The sequence below is a fragment of the Prionailurus viverrinus genome, chromosome B1 (assembly GCF_022837055.1).
Source record: "Prionailurus viverrinus isolate Anna chromosome B1, UM_Priviv_1.0, whole genome shotgun sequence".
Classification (NCBI taxonomy): domain Eukaryota; kingdom Metazoa; phylum Chordata; class Mammalia; order Carnivora; family Felidae; genus Prionailurus; species Prionailurus viverrinus.
This window is the reverse complement of record NC_062564.1, coordinates 173,496,979-173,516,117: the sequence shown is the minus strand read 5'-3', so window position 1 is coordinate 173,516,117 and position 19,139 is coordinate 173,496,979. Positions and strand designations below refer to the sequence as shown.

The 19,139-nt window shown below is 38.7% G+C and overlaps 2 protein-coding genes across 7 annotated transcripts in view; one reads left to right on the top strand and one right to left on the bottom strand.

The window, feature by feature from the left end:
- Positions 1-7,595, top strand: part of WDR19 (WD repeat domain 19) — a 113,667-nt gene extending 106,072 nt beyond the window's left edge. For 5 of the 6 annotated variants that reach the window (XM_047855452.1, XM_047855450.1, XM_047855453.1 and 2 more), the window contains one exon: positions 7,175-7,595. The gene's annotated coding sequence lies outside the window, so the exon portion shown is untranslated. Of the gene's footprint in view, positions 1-3,916; positions 4,046-7,174 lie in introns of those variants that run through there. The other variant, XM_047855451.1, reaches the window with a different exon arrangement.
- Positions 6,243-19,139, bottom strand: part of RFC1 (replication factor C subunit 1) — an 86,986-nt gene continuing 74,089 nt past the window's right edge. The window contains exons 20-25 of the mRNA XM_047855456.1: positions 17,842-17,996; positions 17,615-17,732; positions 15,609-15,754; positions 9,172-9,385; positions 7,838-8,029; positions 6,243-6,832 (exon numbers count right to left, since the gene is read on the bottom strand). Of these exons, the coding sequence (XP_047711412.1) occupies positions 6,749-6,832; positions 7,838-8,029; positions 9,172-9,385; positions 15,609-15,754; positions 17,615-17,732; positions 17,842-17,996 (909 nt within the window). The 3' untranslated portion in view covers positions 6,243-6,748. The remainder of the gene's footprint in view (positions 6,833-7,837; positions 8,030-9,171; positions 9,386-15,608; positions 15,755-17,614; positions 17,733-17,841; positions 17,997-19,139) is intronic.

The window sequence follows — 19,139 nt, the reverse complement described above, 5'->3', positions numbered from 1 at the left end:
ACTGAGCAGGGGAGGGGCAGAGAGAAAGGGAGACAGAATCCCAAGCAGACTCCGTGTTGTCAGCACAGAGCCCAACACAGGACTCAAACTCACAAACTGAGATCACAACCCAGGCCAAAATCAAGAGTCAGATGCTTAAGTGAGCCACCCAGCTGCCCCTGTTCCTATGTTAAGTCCATACCTACAAATGTTATATCCACTTTTGGGTTGACATTTTTATCATTATATAATGACCTTCTTTGTTTCTTATTATAGTCTTTTATTATCTAAGTAAAGTTATTCCAGTTTTCTTTTGGTTTCCATTAGCCTGGAATATCTTCTTCCATTCCTTCACTTTCGGTCTGCTTCTGTCCTTAAAACTGAGTAAGTCTCTTGTTAGCAGCAAGACAAATGGATATTACTTATTTAATCCAGTCAGCCACTCTTTTGATCAGAGAATTTAGTCGATTTACATTTAATGTATTGATAGATATGGACGTACTGACATTTTTATTGTTTTCTGGCTGTTTTATAACTTTTTTGTTCCTTCTTCTCTTTGTGATTTGTTTTCTATAGTGGTATGCTTAGATTCTTTTTTTGTGTATGTACTATAGACATTTCTTTGTGGATACCATGAGGCTTACATAAAACCGGTCTATTTTATAACAAGTTCAAACACATTCTAAGGCTCTACATTTTTACTCTCCCCACCCCCCATTCTATTTTTAATGTCATAGTTTACATCTTTGCAAGTTGGATGTCCATTATTGTCATTATAGTTATTTTTACTACTTTAGTAAGCGATTAACCCACCACCATATTACAACATAAGATTATTCTGAATTTATATATTAACCTTTAAGCATTCATATTTACACTTTTATATGCTTTCCTCTTATTAATCAGCACTTTCAGGGGTGCCTGGGTGGTTCAGGTGGTTAAGTGTCCAACTTGATTTCAGCTCAGGTCCTGATCTCATAGTTCATGGGTTCAAGACTCACACCAAGCTCTGCACTGATAGCGTGAAGCCTGTTTAGGATTCTTTCTCTTTCTCTCTCTCTCTCTCTCTCTCTCTCTCTCTCACACACACACACACACACACACACACAATAAATGAATAAACTTTTTAAAAAATCAGCACTTTCAGTTTAAAGAAGCCCCTTTATTAACATTTCTTATAAGGCTGGTCTAGTGGTGATGAACTCCTTTAGTTTCTCCTTGTCTGGAAAATGGTCTCTCACTCTTAAATAGAACAAACTGAGGGTTGATGGGGGGTGGGGGAAAGAGGAAAGTGGGTGATGGGCACTGAAGGGCACTTGTTGGGATGAGCACTGGGTGTTGTATGTATGCCAATTTGACAATAAAGTATATTAAAAAGAAAAAAACGGTCTTTCAGTTCTGAAGGACAGTATTGCCAGGTAGAGTATTCTTTGTTGCATTGTTTTTCTTTCAGCAGTTTGAATATATCATGCCACTGTCTCCTAGTCTGCAAAGGTTCTACTAAAAAAATTGCTGATGGTATTATGGGTTCCCTTTTGTGTAACAAGTTGTTTCTCTCCTTTAGCTTTTGGCAATTTAATTATGTGTCTTGGTGTCTCTTTGGGTTCATCTTGTTTGAAACTCTGAGTTTCCTAGAACTGAATGTCTATTTCTTTCTCCAAGTTAGGGAAATTTTCACCCTCTTTCTCTTCTCTTTTAGGACCCTTAGATTATCAATATTGGTTGGCTTCATGTTATCACATAAATCCCTTAAGCTAAGCTATAATCACTTTCATTCTTTTATCTTTTTGCTGTGATTAGATGAGTTTCATTGACCTATCCTCAAGTTCACTGATCCTTTCTGTTCATTTAGTCTGTCATTGAACCTTTCTATTGTATTTTCCAGTTCAGAAACTGTAGTCTTCAAGTCTGTGATTTGTTTGGTACTTTTTTCACTTTGTTCATGAATTATTTTTATGACCATTATTGTAAACTATCACATAAATCACTTAATGGAGATCAAGCAAAATCTCCATTTTGTTAAGATCTTTTTGTGAGGGTTTATCTCTTTTTTTGTTTGGAACATATTACTGTGTCTTCATTTTCATTGACTCTGTTTTGGTTGCTATGCATTAGCTAAAAGAGCCACCTCTCCCAGTCTTGAAGGAGTGGCCTCATGTAGGAAAAGAGCCTAATTATTCAACACTGCCCTGGCTCTACCATCTTTGTTTTTAGTGGCTCCCAGTAGTTGAGGGTATGCCAAGACCTGTCAGTATCCCACAGTGGGGAATGTCACTCGGAACCTAGATGCTAGCCTCTGAGAGTGTTGCAGTTGGCCCGTAAGTATGTGTTAAATTAGAAGCCTGTCCCTCAGGCCAAAGCTTTTAAGATAGCAGGCCTTTTGCACAGAGAGACTGGGTGCATTTCATTCTGCTGCCTCTGTGCTGGGCCATGGGGGATTAGCCACAGTGGGTCCATGTGATCTTATTTTGGACTGTTTTCTTGTTTGCTATGTCCTTATAGGTCTCGTGGATACAAGTCTCATTGCCTATTAAAGCTAGAGGTTTTGGAGGCCCATCTCTAGTGTGGAAGTCTTAAAAGTGAGGGCACCAAATGTGGGTCCAAACCCTTCACTCCTCAGGGAAAAGCTGGGAGTTGTTAGTTGCCTCCTGGTTGTGTGTCATCATGCTGGGGATGGAATTTAATGTCAAGATTTTCTCACCCTCTCCTACCCAGTTTAATGTGGGTTTTTTCTTATTCACCTGATGTGCAGGAATCAGTTTCTTTCAGACGACTTGTTCCATATGTAGCTGTACATTCACTATGTCTGTGGGAAGAGACATGCTTATCAGTAGGATAGACATGGCTTAGCAGAGTCTTCTGTTCAGGGTCTCACAAGGCTGCAGTTGGTTGGAGCTGCAATCTCATGTAAGGCTCAGTGTCTTTGTCCAGCCTGTTTGTTGGTGGGATTCCATCCTTTACCTTCAGAGTACCGACGCCCTCAGATCCTACAAGCAGCCCTCAGTTTTTATGCTTTCAGTCCAGCATTAAAGAGTCTCTTCCGAGCCTGTGAAGTTCAAGGGTTTACATGGAGTTTATAAGCAGATTTAGGGGGCAATACTCTTTTCAGGATATTCTCCCTCACATTTCAGTAGTTCTGGCAGGCCCAAACTCTGTTCTCTGAACTCAACTCTACAAGCTAGTAAGACAATGACTTTACGGTTGTCTCATGGACTTAACCTCAGGTGCAAAGGCATATAAAGATGAATTTTACCCAGTAGCCTTCTCTTCTTTCAAGAGTTGGCATCTTTCCAATTTCTACCAGCTTTTGGTTGGTTGCTCTCCAGTGCCTTTGAATAGTCTGTCCCAGGTTTGTAACTATTATCTGCAAAAAGATAATCTGCAATTCTGCCAAAGTAGGATGTTGCTTATGTTTTTAATAATACTACATAGACTCTCTCCAGACACTATCCATGGATTAAAGCAGAGCCTTAGACCATGGTTCATAAATACTTGCAGATATGCTTTAGTAAGTTATGATTATGCACCATCTTTTGAAAAAGTCACTATAAATGTCTTATACAATAAATATTGGTTGAAACAGCAACTTCATGGACTCCTTTTAGACGAGGAACCATTAACAACTATTTCATTTCAGGAAAATCTTCACAGATTGCTGAGCACTTTCCTTGCATTTCCCCACTCTTCTGAGTAAAGTGGCTTTTATTAGCACCCTCACTTTGTAATAACAGTTCGACAGCTTGCATGTACAATTTTTAGTCAAGGCCAAGATTTAAACTCAATACGGATTATAGACCAGAGGCTTCTAACTTGAATATGGTCATCTTGCTCCACATTCCAGAAATGAGCAAAAACTTCTTTGGTATAGCTTTATTACTACATACCACAGTTACCTGAAATGCTTCTAAAGACATGTGGGGTTTCTTATCTTTTCTAGATATAATGTTCCTGAAAAGATAGCATTTTTCTACAGGAGGCTGTGTGGTTGCTGGATACAGAAAAAAGAAAGACTCTCCGGGTCACAGACATTGTACAATTGCCATTGTACAGTGGCAAAACAGTGACATATAACCTTGATGTTTATCATAGTTCCTCTTCAAAGTCTTACATATTCTATGCTCTGCACTGTTAATAGTAACCTATGACATAACTGTAAATATTCAACTTTTTGATAACTTTTATATTTTGAAATATTTCCTTTAAAATAAAATTGTTGACTAGATATTTGTAATGTTTTCCTGGATTAAAGGGAGAAAGGAAGACAGCTTTGCAGAACATCATGAAGTGTGGGCAGCACAGATATTAACAGTTAAAAGTTGGAACTAAGCTTAAGCCTATTTAGCAGAATCAGTCTTACAATAAAAACACCAATTTAAAAGAATCAAACTATAAACCATAAGCTTTTATCTCCTGAATCATTATACCACATACTGTAGAATTCCTTTCACAAAATTAAATCACTGGACTTCTCCTGAAGATATATTCAAAATCTTCCCCGTTATCACACACACCCCGTATTTTTCCCACAACAGTATATCCTTCCTTGCCACCCAAGGCTAATGTCACCAAAGTCTAAGCAGCTGGCAGAAATGAGTCATGTAGCCTCACTTTGTCTCAGATGATAGGATTTTACAGTATAGGCGCCAGCATCCTGAGCATTACAAAGGTACCCAGTGGCACCTATGAGCCTATGGTAGACCCCATAGGGGGGGTCAGTGATGTTTTAGTGCATCCAAGTATCCACATGCATGATGCCTCCAACGTTTTGATCTGTTCTTGCTCCCACAAAGGCTGGCCAGAGAATGGGCCAAGTAAAGCCGATGTTTTACTAAGTGATACAAGTTATTATCATTAAACCCACTATCATCCCCTTGTTTTCCCATTATCACTGGAAGGATGTTGTAAAGTTAGAAGAATAAGAGCCATAGGCACCTGGGATCTGTGAGAGTAAAGCACACTATATTTGGGGAGTTATGAGCCTTAAACATTCACTAATAAGCATAATTACACCAGAACTTATTCAGGAAGACACTACTCCTCGTACATAAATCACTGTTCCTTGTTATAATAACTTCAAGAGGCCGAATAATGGACTGCCAAAACTTAACAGGACGAAGGATAAAGCACAGTAGTTTGTTATAGCTTCCAAAATGGCCAAGCCTCAATGGATCTCAAAAGAAGCATGCAGTTTGCTGCAAAGATGTGTGGCATCAAGTAGCTCCAGCAGATCCATGTTGCCATCTCATATTTTAAAGAGCGTATTTACCATCTCTAATTCTAAAAAAAAAAGTAATCCTATACACTGATTATGCCAATCATAGAGCACTTAGAATAACAAAATCATAATAAACAAGAGAAGGACACTATTCATTTTTCTGGCTGCAAGAAGAATATACTCCCTTTCCTGGGGAGGAAAGAACAAGTAGGCAGACAAAAAGCACTAGAAATGGAAGAATATGCGTAAGAAAGCCATGCTCACCCCACAGGTAAGGTGAGGCAGTCGTCAATCAAGGATAGCTTCACTGAAGTGCAAATTTCAAGCTGGGCTTTAACAAAGAGAGGAGCAAGGCTTAAGGCAATGTTTTATTCCCATAATGAATTTAGTCTGCATGAAAAACATTTTTAAATACACTTTAAATGTCTCAAGAACTTTGTTTCACCTCCCAAACAGACTGTCAATTACTTAAAGGGAGGAAATAGTATCCTAATTTTATAATTCTCTTAGCACATACCTCTGAGCATTTACTGACAAAATTTTTTAAATGACAAAATTTAGACAACTAAATTCCAGGCTAGTTCCACAGCCTCAGAGCTCCTCAACAAATACAGTTACAGGTACAATCTAAAACTCTAGTCCAGTCTGTGGAGTCTGTCATAGGGCAGAACCAGATCTCCCAGAGACAAAGTAAACAAAAATCAGGGTTCATTTTGTCCCAAGCCAGAGTGAGATTAACTTAGACCCTACTGGTTTGAACCTGATGAGACTCTAGAAGGATAAAAATGTGGCAATCCTTTTGCAGCCCCCCATATCTTCCAGTAATACCAAAGAGGCCTCCCCATGACATGCTATTCACAAACAGAGAGATGGCTGGCACTTAAAGAGGTAATCAAGTTGGGAAGTAATTGCCAAAGTTCTAGTTCACATAGCTGGTTAGTGAGAAATATAGTTAGCTTCTTACCCAATGATCTGCAAACTAATAAAGTAATATACCAACATACTATTTTACTGTACACAATGACATTCTTAAGAATTTGTACATGTATCAGGTGGAACATTTTTATTTCTCATTTATATTCTGTAAGATATTTGACAATGTACAAAGAATACCCAGTTCTAGGTGGTGACTGTTTTGTATTACGATTTATTTACAAAATTTCACCACATAATAGTAACTACCTTTTTTAAAAAAAAATCAGCATTGGTCCTATAAAGGCCATTAGGATAAATTCTTAAGCCTACAAAAGTTGCCTTAGTACCAATGTTTCCAGGCATATTATTGTTAACTAAAATCTGACTCCAAAGCCCACATATAGTTGACAGGGGACAGTGGAGGGCCCAAGCAGTCCTATCAACCTCTATAAGAGGTGTATGTTAGCCTACTGGTTACATCCTTCTAGCAGTACCACCATTTATTTGTAATGGGACCACCAAGTTGCCCCATTATGCTAAAATATGGTTCCTTTGGGGAAAAAAACAAGGCATTCTCTAGACAAGCTAGACTGGTCAACAGGGTGAGTAAAAAGTGGCTGTCAGTAGTGAAAAACAGTTTCATTTCTTTGAACTTTTTCCTTTTCCTTTTCTGGACTCCTTATCTTTTTCTGATTTTGAAGGCTTTGAAGATTTTGTCTTTTTCTGTTGGGAGGGAAGAATGCACAAAATAGTTAATAGCTGTATTCATGAGGAAATGAAATACGTTAATTTCTACAATAAAGCAAATCTTTACCTGCAACTTAGTAAGAAGAAAGAGTGTAAACATCTTCCATTACTGCTACCCCTGACGAGCTTACTTCCAAGAAATGGCTAGCTGAAGCCCTCAACTACTGAAAAGCTATTTCGAATCTAGGACTAAGATATGTTACCCAGGCATGCAATTTCTTGGATTTGGCACAAGGTATATTTAGGAAAGACAAAATGAGCAGGCAATACAAATAGGATCACGTTTTAATGAAGAATTTCCTTTTCTTTCGGTTTCAGATTAGAGATCTAAACACGTTCAGTTTGAGAAGGGGAGAGAGGGAGACAACCTCTTATGTCTACACAAGACTAGAGAACTACACCGGAGAAGGCCACCTTCGTACCCCTGCATAAACAAACCAGAAACGAGGGACAAGAATGACACACACTAAGGACAAAAAAGAACACAGACTACATTCCTTTGTCTTAGCCAATGGTAAACAGTGGGCTGATGCCATAAATGATTTTAATCTTTTCTAGCACAAGGATGTTTTATTCTGAGGAAAATTCTATAGGCAGTTCAATGGCTACTGCAAAACACAAAAAAAACAGAAGGGAGAGATGGTTTCATTGAAAATGTTTTTCTTGATTAAGCTGTAAAAATCTGTCTCTAGGGTAAAGCACACACCAATGGCCAAATAAAAAATGGTATTTTTTCTAACAGGGCATATGATGATCAGATCAATATGATGGCCTATTTTCTTGCTATCTGGCTCTTACACTATTATAAATAGCTGACTGTTTACAAGAATAAAATCTACACCTTCTCCACCCTCACTCAGTGTAATGAATACAAAAACTTAAATAGGCCCTGAATAATTTCAGAAGGCAAGTTATACACAAGAAAAGATAAACTACTAAGGGACTATCATGGCATTTGCTGTCTGAAGCTTAAAATGTTACCTTGATCATTGCATCAGTTTCCATAGAATCTTGGTCTTTCTCATCAGCTTGAGAGTCATCTTCATTTAACTCTTCACTGTATTCAGAATCCAGTGATGCGCCTGTGCTGTGTCTGGGTGTCTTCACTGCCTGGAGTGAATATGGAGTCAGGTGGACTTCCTTATTGTAGGTTCTTGTGAACGCTGCTTTCACCTATAGGAAAGGAACAGAGGGAGTTGGTTAATGATCTAAGTGCCAAACAACCTTTCAAATAGTTTTGCAAGACTCTGCAAGACCCCTGAAGTATTCTGCAAAATATTTATGCAAGTTCATGTAAGTATATGTATATTCATTTTTCTATAAAGAAGTCCCATATTTTTCATGACATTCTTAATAGAGCCTATGACTCAAAAAAATAAGAACCAGTATTTGGGAACATTAGGCAGAGAAAAGAAAAAACTGTAACTCATCATTTTTGCCTATTCAGTGCATTCCACAATTCTACAAAGTGAGAAGCAGTGAATCAAATCAAAAAAGACTTACAATAAAGTACAAGTTAAAGTTGGTCTTTAATTACCACAAAATACATAAATTACCATGACAGTGGTTACTTCAAAATACTAGGTAACTTGAAGTCTTAACTTGAAGCTTCTAAACATGACTGTAGAATTACTCCTTGAATTCAAACAATGGAGATCTCTTGTGAGAATTAACTCATAACCATAAAGTCAGATCAAAATTCTGGAGAAGGCAAGCCACACGGAATAAATAGGTCTTTTACAACAACAGCACCAAGAAACTGGCACAAGTGTGCAAGGTACTGGATATTACAAATTCATGTTATGTCACTTTGGTTTTTTCATGCTCATTATACAAAAAAAAAAAAAAAAAAAACAGGGGATACATTATTACATAACAGATTGTCCAACTATGATAAATACTAAATTCATACATTAGGCAGACTGAGAAAAAGTATAAAAATCCTCAGTCCATAAACACTTCCTTCTTTTCATAATGTATTACCACCGTCTTATTTACTTTCCCAGGTTTATCTACACCCCCCCCCCATAAGGAATATATTTAGATTTGCCTCTGAGATTTCATGTTTTACTTTTCCACTCAGCATAAAGCAATGACAAAACTACAAACTACAAGGTCAAATCCAGAAGTCCATTCTTAATAGTGCACGCAAATAGTATCTTTGGAAAGCATAGGCCATAAGAAGCAAAAGACATTTAAGAAGAAAACAATTAAACCTTTTTAAAGTACCTACAACATCTCTGAAATAGTCCTAGTACAAGCTTGGTAATCACCAATCACAAAGTGATGGAAAACGAGTGGGTTACACAATTTACCTTGGGATCCAACTTGGAGAAGAGACTAGGTTTGCCTCCCCAGCTGCTAATTTCCATGATATTCTCAAAGTCTTCTTTCATCAAGTAGTATGTGTCCATAAGAGCAATAACATCCTGTACTCCTTCTACCCCTTGGGAGATCAAGGGCTGTACAAGTGCATCCCTTATATGTGACAGATAATCCATGTTTACAGTCCTTTTGCTGGAATAAGTTCTTAAACCAAAACAAAAGAGATACCTATAGTCAATGGCAAACCACCACCAACTCAAGTCATAATGTGCTGGATAGAGTTCAATCCACTTTTAAAAATGCCCAATGTAATGTCTACTATTTACCAGCCGGTATAGGGAAAGCCTAGCACTACACCATCAGGGTAATGGATACACACCAGTGTGCTCAAAGGGAATTTACTACTTATCTCGAATCAGTGAATGAAAAACAAACATAGGTTCTACTTCCAATCTACTCTTAAGGCCTAGGCAACAAAAACATTTCTATGTACTCCTTATAGCCAAAGATTACTCATTCCCAGTTCCAAATCTTAAATGCATCAGTAAAAGGCAGTGAGATTTCTTACCTCAAGTGCCACTGTTACTTCCTATATGAGGGTCTGTAGCACCTTTTTATCTCTGATTATAACATGCAAAATTACATATGAATGTTTCTCTCGTATTTCCTTGTACTGTACTATTACTCTGAAATCCTTAGTTCTAGAGCAGGGTTTTCCCCAAACTAAGAAAACTGCAGAAAACGTCCCTGTAGAATCACAAGGTGGTCCACACTGGTGAGGGGAAGGCTTTGGGAGAAAGTCTCTGATTTGCTGAGAACTACAATGTTATCATGAAATGACAGTTTCTCTCTCTCAAATACTGTCACTCAAAGACAGAAAATAGCTGAACAAAACAAAATCTAAATCTAAGTCTTTCCAAGCCAGCTACCACCATCATCAAACCAGACAATTATATGTATGCATACTTCAAACAACAAACCTCAAAAGCTGTTGGGCTTCAGAACCCATACAAATTTTTAAATTACTAATGGGTCCTGCTCTTGCTTTCAGGTAAACTGGGTCTGAATCACAAGAATCCAGTTTTCTTGATCAGAAATCTAGAACCCTGTCCCACGACAGCTTTACTACCTAGGCAAAGAATCCCAAAAATTCCTGTTTTTTTTTTTAAGTTTATTTATTTATTTTGAGAGAAAGGGAAGGGGCAGAGAAAGGGAATCCCGACCTGGCTCTGTGCTGTCAGAATGGAGCCTGATGTTGGGCTCAGTCTCACGAACCGTGAAATCATGACCTGAGCCAAAATCAAGAGTTGGACACTCGACCAACTGAGCCACCCAGGCGCCCCCAAAAACTCTTATTTTAAATTCACCCATTTCCTCTAGATTCAGTCTTCCATAACCAGGCACACTAGTTAGCTGAAGACAAGTATGAGCCCATAAGCTCCAGTGCCTAAGAAAATCATGAAACCTTTTCCAAAAGTATTTTCTTATATTTGTTACAGTACTGTTACCTTCTACTAGAAATCACAGAAATAACTCTAGAAAAGTCTAAAGGTATCATCTAATATTCCTAAATCAAGGGTTCATAAACTCAGAAGTCTGTAATTCCCCTAACATTATTTGTACGTTAGTGCAGTTTGGGGGTAATAAAGATCTAAGAGCTTTCAGATTCTCAAAGGCATGTATAACCCCAGTAAGAACTAATAATAAAACTGCACTTCCATTTTTAAAGAGAAACTGAGATCTATCAAAGTTCAATGACCTAACCAAGGTAAATAGAAAGGTCCTAATTTACTTTAAAAATTGTGAAATGCACTGTAGATGTCCTTTGATGATAACAATGTCCTGTATATGATTCATGAAGAAACATTTATTGAGCAATTTTATCTGCTGGATGGGTAGGCCTCAGTTCCTACCACCAGAAATATTTGGTCTAATGGGAGAAGGGGACAAAAAACACAGCCATAAAACAAAATGGAAGTCCAGTGCTCACCATCTACATGAATATGGTGAGGGCACCAAAGACGGACACCCCCAGGGTACAGGGATGCATCACCTTTATTTTTTTTTTTTTTTTTTTTTTTTTTATATTTTATTTTTTTTATTTTTTTTTTTTATGAAATTTATTGACAAATTGGTTTCCATACAACACCCAGTGCTCATCCCAAAAGGTGCCCTCCTCAATACCCATCACCCACCCTCTCCTCCCTCCCACCCCCCATCAACCCTCAGTTTGTTCTCAGTTTTTAAGTCTCTTATGCTTTGGCTCTCTCCCATTCTAACCTCTTTTTTTTTTTTTTCCTTCCCCTCCCCCATGGGTTCCTGTGAAGTTTCTCAGGATCCACATAAGAGTGAAACCATATGGTATCTGTCTTTCTCTGTATGGCTTATTTCACTCAGCATCACACTCTCCAGTTCCATCCACGTTGCTACGAAAGGCCATATTTCATTTTTTCTCATTGCCACGTAATATTCCATTGTGTATATAAACCACAATTTCTTTATCCATTCATCAGTTGATGGACATTTAGGCTCTTTCCATAATTTGGCTATTGTTGAGAGTGCTGCTATGAACATTGGGGTACACGTGGCCCTATGCATCAGCGCTCCTGTATCCCTTGGATAAATTCCTAGCAGTGCTATTGCTGGGTCATAGGGTAGGTCTATTTTTAATTTTCTGAGGAACCTCCACACTGCTTTCCAGAGCGGCTGCACCAATTTGCATTCCCACCAACAGTGCAAAAGGGTTCCCGTTTCTCCACATCCTCTCCAGCATCTATAGTCTCCTGATTTGTTCATTTTGGCCACTCTGACTGGCGTGAGGTGATACCTGAGTGTGGTTTTGATTTGTATTTCCCTGATAAGGAGCGACGCTGAACATCTTTTCATGTGCCTGTTGGCCATCCGGATGTCTTCTTTAGAGAAGTGTCTATTCATGTTTTCTGCCCATTTCTTCACTGGGTTATTTGTTTTTCGGGTGTGGAGTTTGGTGAGCTCTTTATAGATTTTGGATACTAGCCCTTTGTCCGATATGTCATTTGCGAATATCTTTTCCCATTCCGTTGGTTGCCTTTTAGTTTTGTTGGTTGTTTCCTTGGCTGTGCAGAAGCTTTTTATCTTCATAAGGTCCCAGTAATTCACTTTTGCTTTTAATTCCCTTGCCTTTGGGGATGTGTCGAGTAAGAGATTGCTACGGCTGAGGTCAGAGAGGTCTTTTCCTGCTTTCTCCTCTAAGGTTTTGATGGTTTCCTGTCTCACATTTAGGTCCTTTATCCATTTTGAGTTTATTTTTGTGAATGGTGTGAGAAAGTGGTCTAGTTTCAACCTTCTGCATGTTGCTGTCCAGTTCTCCCAGCACCATTTGTTAAAGAGGCTGTCTTTTTTCCATTGGATGTTCTTTCCTGCTTTGTCAAAGATGAGTTGGCCATACGTTTGTGGGTCTAGTTCTGGGGTTTCTATTCTATTCCATTGGTCTATGTGTCTGTTTTGGTGCCAATACCATGCTGTCTTGATGATGACAGCTTTGTAGTAGAGGCTAAAGTCTGGGATTGTGATGCCTCCTGCTTTGGTCTTCTTCTTCAAAATTCCTTTGGCTATTCGGGGCCTTTTGTGGTTCCATATGAATTTTAGGATTGCTTGTTCTAGTTTCGAGAAGAATGCTGGTGCAATTTTGATTGGGATTGCATTGAATGTGTAGATAGCTTTGGGTAGTATTGACATTTTGACAATATTTATTTTTCCAATCCATGAGCAGGGAATGTCTTTCCATTTCTTTAAATCTTCTTCAATTTCCTTCAGAAGCTTTCTATAGTTTTCAGCATACAGATCCTTTACATCTTTGGTTAGATTTATTCCTAGGTATTTTATGCTTCTTGGTGCAATTGTGAATGGGATCAGTTTCTTTATTTGTCTTTCTGTTGCTTCATTGTTAGTGTATAAGAATGCAACTGATTTCTGTACATTGATTTTGTATCCTGCAACTTTGCTGAATTCCTGTATCAGTTCTAGCAGACTTTTGGTGGAGTCTATCGGATTTTCCATGTATAATATCATGTCATCTGCAAAAAGCGAAAGCTTGACTTCATCTTTGCCAATTTTGATGCCTTTGATTTCCTTTTGTTGTCTGATTGCTGATGCTAGAACTTCCAGCACTATGTTAAACAGCAGCGGTGAGAGTGGGCATCCTTGTCGTGTTCCTGATCTCAGGGAAAAAGCTCTCAGTTTTTCCCCGTTGAGGATGATGTTAGCTGTGGGCTTTTCATAAATGGCTTTTATGATCTTTAAGTATGTTCCTTCTATCCCGACTTTCTCAAGGGTTTTTATTAAGAAAGGGTGCTGGATTTTGTCGAAGGCCTTTTCTGCATCGATTGACAGGATCATATGGTTCTTCTCTTTTTTTTTGTTAATGTGATGTATCACGTTGATTGATTTGCGAATGTTGAACCAGCCCTGCATCCCAGGAATGAATCCCACTTGATCATGGTGAATAATTCTTTTTATATGCCGTTGAATTCGATTTGCTAGTACCTTATTGAGAATTTTTGCATCCATATTCATCAGGGATATTGGCCTGTAGTTCTCTTTTTTTTACTGGGTCTCTGTCTGGTTTAGGAATCAAAGTAATACTGGCTTCATAGAATGAGTCTGGAAGTTTTCCTTCCCTTTCTATTTCTTGGAATAGCTTGAGAAGGATAGGTATTATCTCTGCTTTAAACGTCTGGTAGAACTCCCCTGGGAAGCCATCTGGTCCTGGACTCTTATTTGTTGGGAGATTTTTGATAACCGATTCAATTTCTTCGCTGGTTATGGGTCTGTTCAAGCTTTCTATTTCCTCCTGATTGAGTTTTGGAAGAGTGTGGTTGTTCAGGAATTTGTCCATTTCTATGCATCACCTTTAAAAAGCAGAGTGCAGGGAGTAGGAAAAGAGCTGACAGCTGGGCCCCTCACTGGATCAATGAGAAGAGCAGTAGGGAAAACAGCACTCTCCAGTTTCTAGAGGCCGCTGACATCCCTTGGCTCATGGTCCGGTCCCTCTTCCCATCTTCAAAGCCAGCAATGTATCATCTTAAAAATGTCTTTTCTCTCTGACTTGACACTGCTCCATTTCTTTTTTCTTTTGTAAAGACCTTTGTAATTACATTGGACCTGCCCAGATAATTGAGGACAAACTTCCCACCTTTTTTTTGTTTGTTTATTTTTGAGAGAAAGAGTGAGCAGGGGAGGGATGGGAGGGGGAATCCCAAGCAGGCCCCGCATTGCCAGTGCAGAGCCCAACGCTCTGACCTGAGCCAAAATCAAGAGTTGGATGCTCAACCTACTGAGCCACCCAGGTGCCCTGACAAATTTCCCATCTTAAGGGAAGAATAAATTTATATTATTCTAAAGCATTAAGTTTTGGTAATCTGTTATAGCAGAAATAGAAACTAATACAAGAGTGGCAAAAAAAAGACCCATGCCAAGGCTATGAAGAGGGAACACAGAATTTTACAAAACCAGAAGAAAGGAACTATTTCAGCTCAACTTCAAACAAAAGTTAAGAGTGGACCAATATTGGGGCACCTGGGTGGCTTAGTCAATTGGGCATTCCAATCTTGATTTCAGCTCTGGTCCTGATCTTACAATTCCTGAGTTCAAGCTCCATATCGGGCTCTGCGCTGACAGTGCAGACTGCTTGGGATTCTCTCTCTCCGCCCCTCCCCTGCTCCTGTTCTCTCTCTCTCTCTCTCAAAATAAATAAACTTACAAAAAAAAGTGGACCCATGTTAATATTCCCTCCAGAGATCAGAGAGAGAGAAATAAGATTGCTCAAGTGGTTCTTCATGGTTACAAATGAATTCCTAAGGTTCACTTAATATTTGTGCGCCTGCACATTTTCCAAGTTTCTAAACTTTAACAAAACAAATAACAAGAATTTTTGAACTTCATTAAACTTCTCCAAACACATTTGTTTTCAGTCATCTGCATGTCTGCCTCCTGTTGTTATATGCTAAACTGTGTCCCCTCTCCTAAATGACCAGGTCAGTTTCCTACTAGGGAGGTAAAAACTAGTTCATTTATCTAAATAGTCCCCTTTTTCCTATGAAGTTATTTGGGAGCTGAGATGTTACGTATGCCTACTAGTAATAGGCATAGTCAGTAATAAATAGTAGCACTACCTCAGATTTACAGAGCTTTAAAATTTATCTTAAAGTTATGGCATATTTACCATCTGGGTTTAAATTCCAAAGTATCCTTTTAAGTGATAAAACAATTGTTATACTGATTATAGATAATAAAACTCAGGTCCACAAACTGTAAGGAACTTATCCAGGATCATTTATCTAGTTTCAGTAAAATAAATTAAAGCCCAAATCTTGTGCTTATGTTGTCCTAAATACGCACACTGATAACACATGGCGTAATCATGGAGACATGGAGTAACAGCACTTACCTGAGACCCATGTGCTGTGCTAGGTCCTGTACAATACGATCGTGTTTGCCGGCAGATGAGTGCTTCCCCAACCAGCTTGGGAAGGTAGGAAACTGGGTCATATACCCCCTCATTAACTCTCCAGGAAGAACACTGGCATAAATGGCCTGAAAAAAAAAAGTGCAGTCCAAAATCTGATTCAGTACAGAGCTTCCTACACAGCTGCCAGCTTCTAAGGAGTCTCTGGCAAATGAAGCAACGCTGTCCCAGGTACCTAATTCCAGGGCATCACACCCTTACCCTCTGCCTCTCATCTGTTGGTATGGCAAACTTCTCCCAGAGAAAACAACAGATCGGTCCAAAACACGTTATGGTCCTCAGAGAGACCATCTTGCCAGTTCATTCAGGCTTCTCAACCACTGATCCCAACATACCAGTTACTTCATTGTGTCAATGTCACAGGAAAGACTTTAAGAGGAATAGGATTACCTTTAACATAAACTACTGATAGCACAGGTGGATCAAGACATGGAAAACTGAATACAGTATCAAGTAAATTGAGAAAAGATTTTTAAAACGGTATCCTTGAATATCTTCTAGATCCAGGGCTCATACTTTTTAAAGTTGGAATTATACATAAATTTTGTATCCTGCTTTATTCCAGTAATAGTCTCTCATAAGCATTTTTTCATATTAAACGATCTTTATAAATAATTTTAAGGACTACATAATGTTCCATCAAGAGTATTTACCATAATTAATCATTCTCCTATTGCCAGACATGGAGATTTTCTCCAATTTCTTACGCTATCAAAACTAATGTAATATTTTTGTACATTAAGCTTTTCCTATGTTTCAAATTATTTCTTTAGGATAAAATCTTGAAGGTACAATTATTAGTTTAAAAAATGAACACTTTGGGGCACCCGGGTGGCTCAGTCAGTTAAGTGTCTGACTCTTGATTTTGGCTCAGGTCATGAACTCACAGTTCATGAGATGGAGTCTGCAGTCAGGCTTCACACTATTAGGGTGGATTTTCCCTCCCTCTGCCCCGCCCCACCTCTCTACTCCTCCCTCTGCTCATGCTCTCTCAAAATAAATGAACTTTTAAAAAAATGGACACTTTTAAAACATAAGAGAAGGGATTCTTTATATCCAGAATGAATACTGTTTTATTACTGTTTTCAGATAATGTGTAGGTTGAATTAAGACAAGAGTAAGCCTTCTGGAAGTCCCTTGATTATTATCACTCAGGCCAATAATACAGTACAAATATGCAAAGCTCAAGAACAAATAACACTCTTAATTATGACAGTCTGCAAAATTCTGTTTTGAGCAGAAGCTACCAACCCAGATAACGTACTGAATATAAAACTGCCTCTTGAGCAATGATGAAGAAAATCAGAATTCACATATCAGAGGCCCCTGGGTGGCTCAGTCAGTTGAGCGTCCAACTTCAGCTCAGGTCATGATCTCATGGTTCATGAGTTTGAGCCCCGCATCTGGCTCACTGCTGTCAGTGCAGAGCCCACTTCAGCTTCTCTGTCCCCCTCTGTCTCTGCCCCTCCCCCACCTGCACTCTCTCAAAAATAAACAAACGTTAAAAAAAAAAAAAGAATTCACATATCAGAAAAGTGGCTGCTGACCTGCTCTGGCTATCCTACTTTAAGTAGGAGCTACTTAGCAACCATCTGGGAGAGCCAAGAATGACAAAAAAGAAACGGGATTCTTAGGGTAAAACAGAGCAAGTAACACTTTTGACTAACATCTTATTTATGACCAGAATCTAATGTTCCTATTTCTACAGGTCCATTTACATAAAAACATTTTGAAACACTGAAAAATAGGGCAATTTTTAAGAAATAGACAATAGTGACCACAGAGTGTTTTAATCTCTAACAGACTGTATTTTTGCCATAAGAGCCATAATGTTTATCTGGTATTTCAAATAGCTACAAGAGCTAAAAGCTATTTTGTTCTCTTTAACTAAAGCAGAGTCTGCATTTTAAGAACAGCCCTATGCTTACCTGCGTGGGCAGAAGACTCCAGTTTTGCTTACTCCGGATCTGACGGTCCACTAGGTCACCATCACATATGCTATCTGCTGCTCTGCTTAAAAGCATCAAGTGCTTTTTCATGTCACCCCTGCAGAAATAAACCAGTCTGGATTACAGCACTGTCCACACCTCAGACCCCTCTCTCCCAGGTATCTGGAGGATACAAATTCTACCCCTCACTAGCTCTGAACACTCACCCTGCAGCTACAGGCTTCACATGTACGTAGTTCTCCTGGACAAAGAGGGGTGCTATTGAATAATCATGAAAAAAGAGATCTGACTTGTCCATAAGCGACATATGAGCAGTCTCCTCTCCAGCTGCAAACACTTTCCGGGCAACATCAAATGGGCCCTAAAAAAAGGGAGGGACACACCTAGCAAAATGGCCAATGTCTAAAATACTGACAACATTAAATGCCGGCAAAGATATGGAGCAACAGGAACTCTCATTTACTGCTGGTAGGGGTGCAAAATGGTGCAGTCACGTGTAAGACAGACTGGCAATCTTTCTGCAACAGTGAATATACTCTTAGTATACCATCCAGCACTTGTGCTCCTTGGTATTCACCCAAATGAATTAAAAACATACTACACAAAAAAACCTGCATGGGATCTTTACATCAGCTTTATTCATAACTAAAAATTTGGAGGCAATCCAGATGTCTTTCAGTAAATGAATAAACTGTGACACATACAGACACTGGAATACTGGAATATTATTCAGCACAAAAATAAGGCCATGAAAAGATATGGAGAAACCTTAAATGCATGTTACTAATTCAAAGAAGCCAATCTGATAAGATTATATACTGTATGATTCCAACTATATGACATTCTGAAAATGATGAAACTACAGAGACAATAACAAGATTAGTGGCTGTCAGGGGTTCAGGGAAGGGATGATGAACAGGCAGAGTATAGAGTATTTTTACGACAGTGACAGTATTCTGTGTGATACTACAATGGTGGATACAAGCTATGATACATTTGTCAAAAGCCATGGAATGTACATCAAAAGTGAAAGAACCCTAATGTAAACTGTGGACTTTGGGTAATAATGATGTACCAGTACATGTTCAGCTGTAACAAAGGTACCACTCTGGTGGGGCATATTGCCAGTGGGAGAGGTGGTATGAGCCTGAGGGCAGGGGATATAAGGGAAGTCTCTGTACCGTGTGCTAAATTTTGCTATGAACCGTTTAAAACTGCTCCTAAAAAAGTTTATTGATGAAAAAAAAAAGAGGGAGAGAGGGGGTTAAAAACACTGCTTAATCATTGCTCTAGCTGTAATAATAAATTCTGACTACTGACTACATGAAATAGAATAATTGATACAGACTTCTAGTTTCAGAGAGGGTATTAAGTTATAAACCATTTGAAACAATTATTCTGAACAGTTCCAAAACTTCAAAACATGAAATCTATACATAAGGGACCCTGAAAAGGCCATCTTATAACTACTGAAGCATGAGTATAATTTAAAACTTCCATTTCT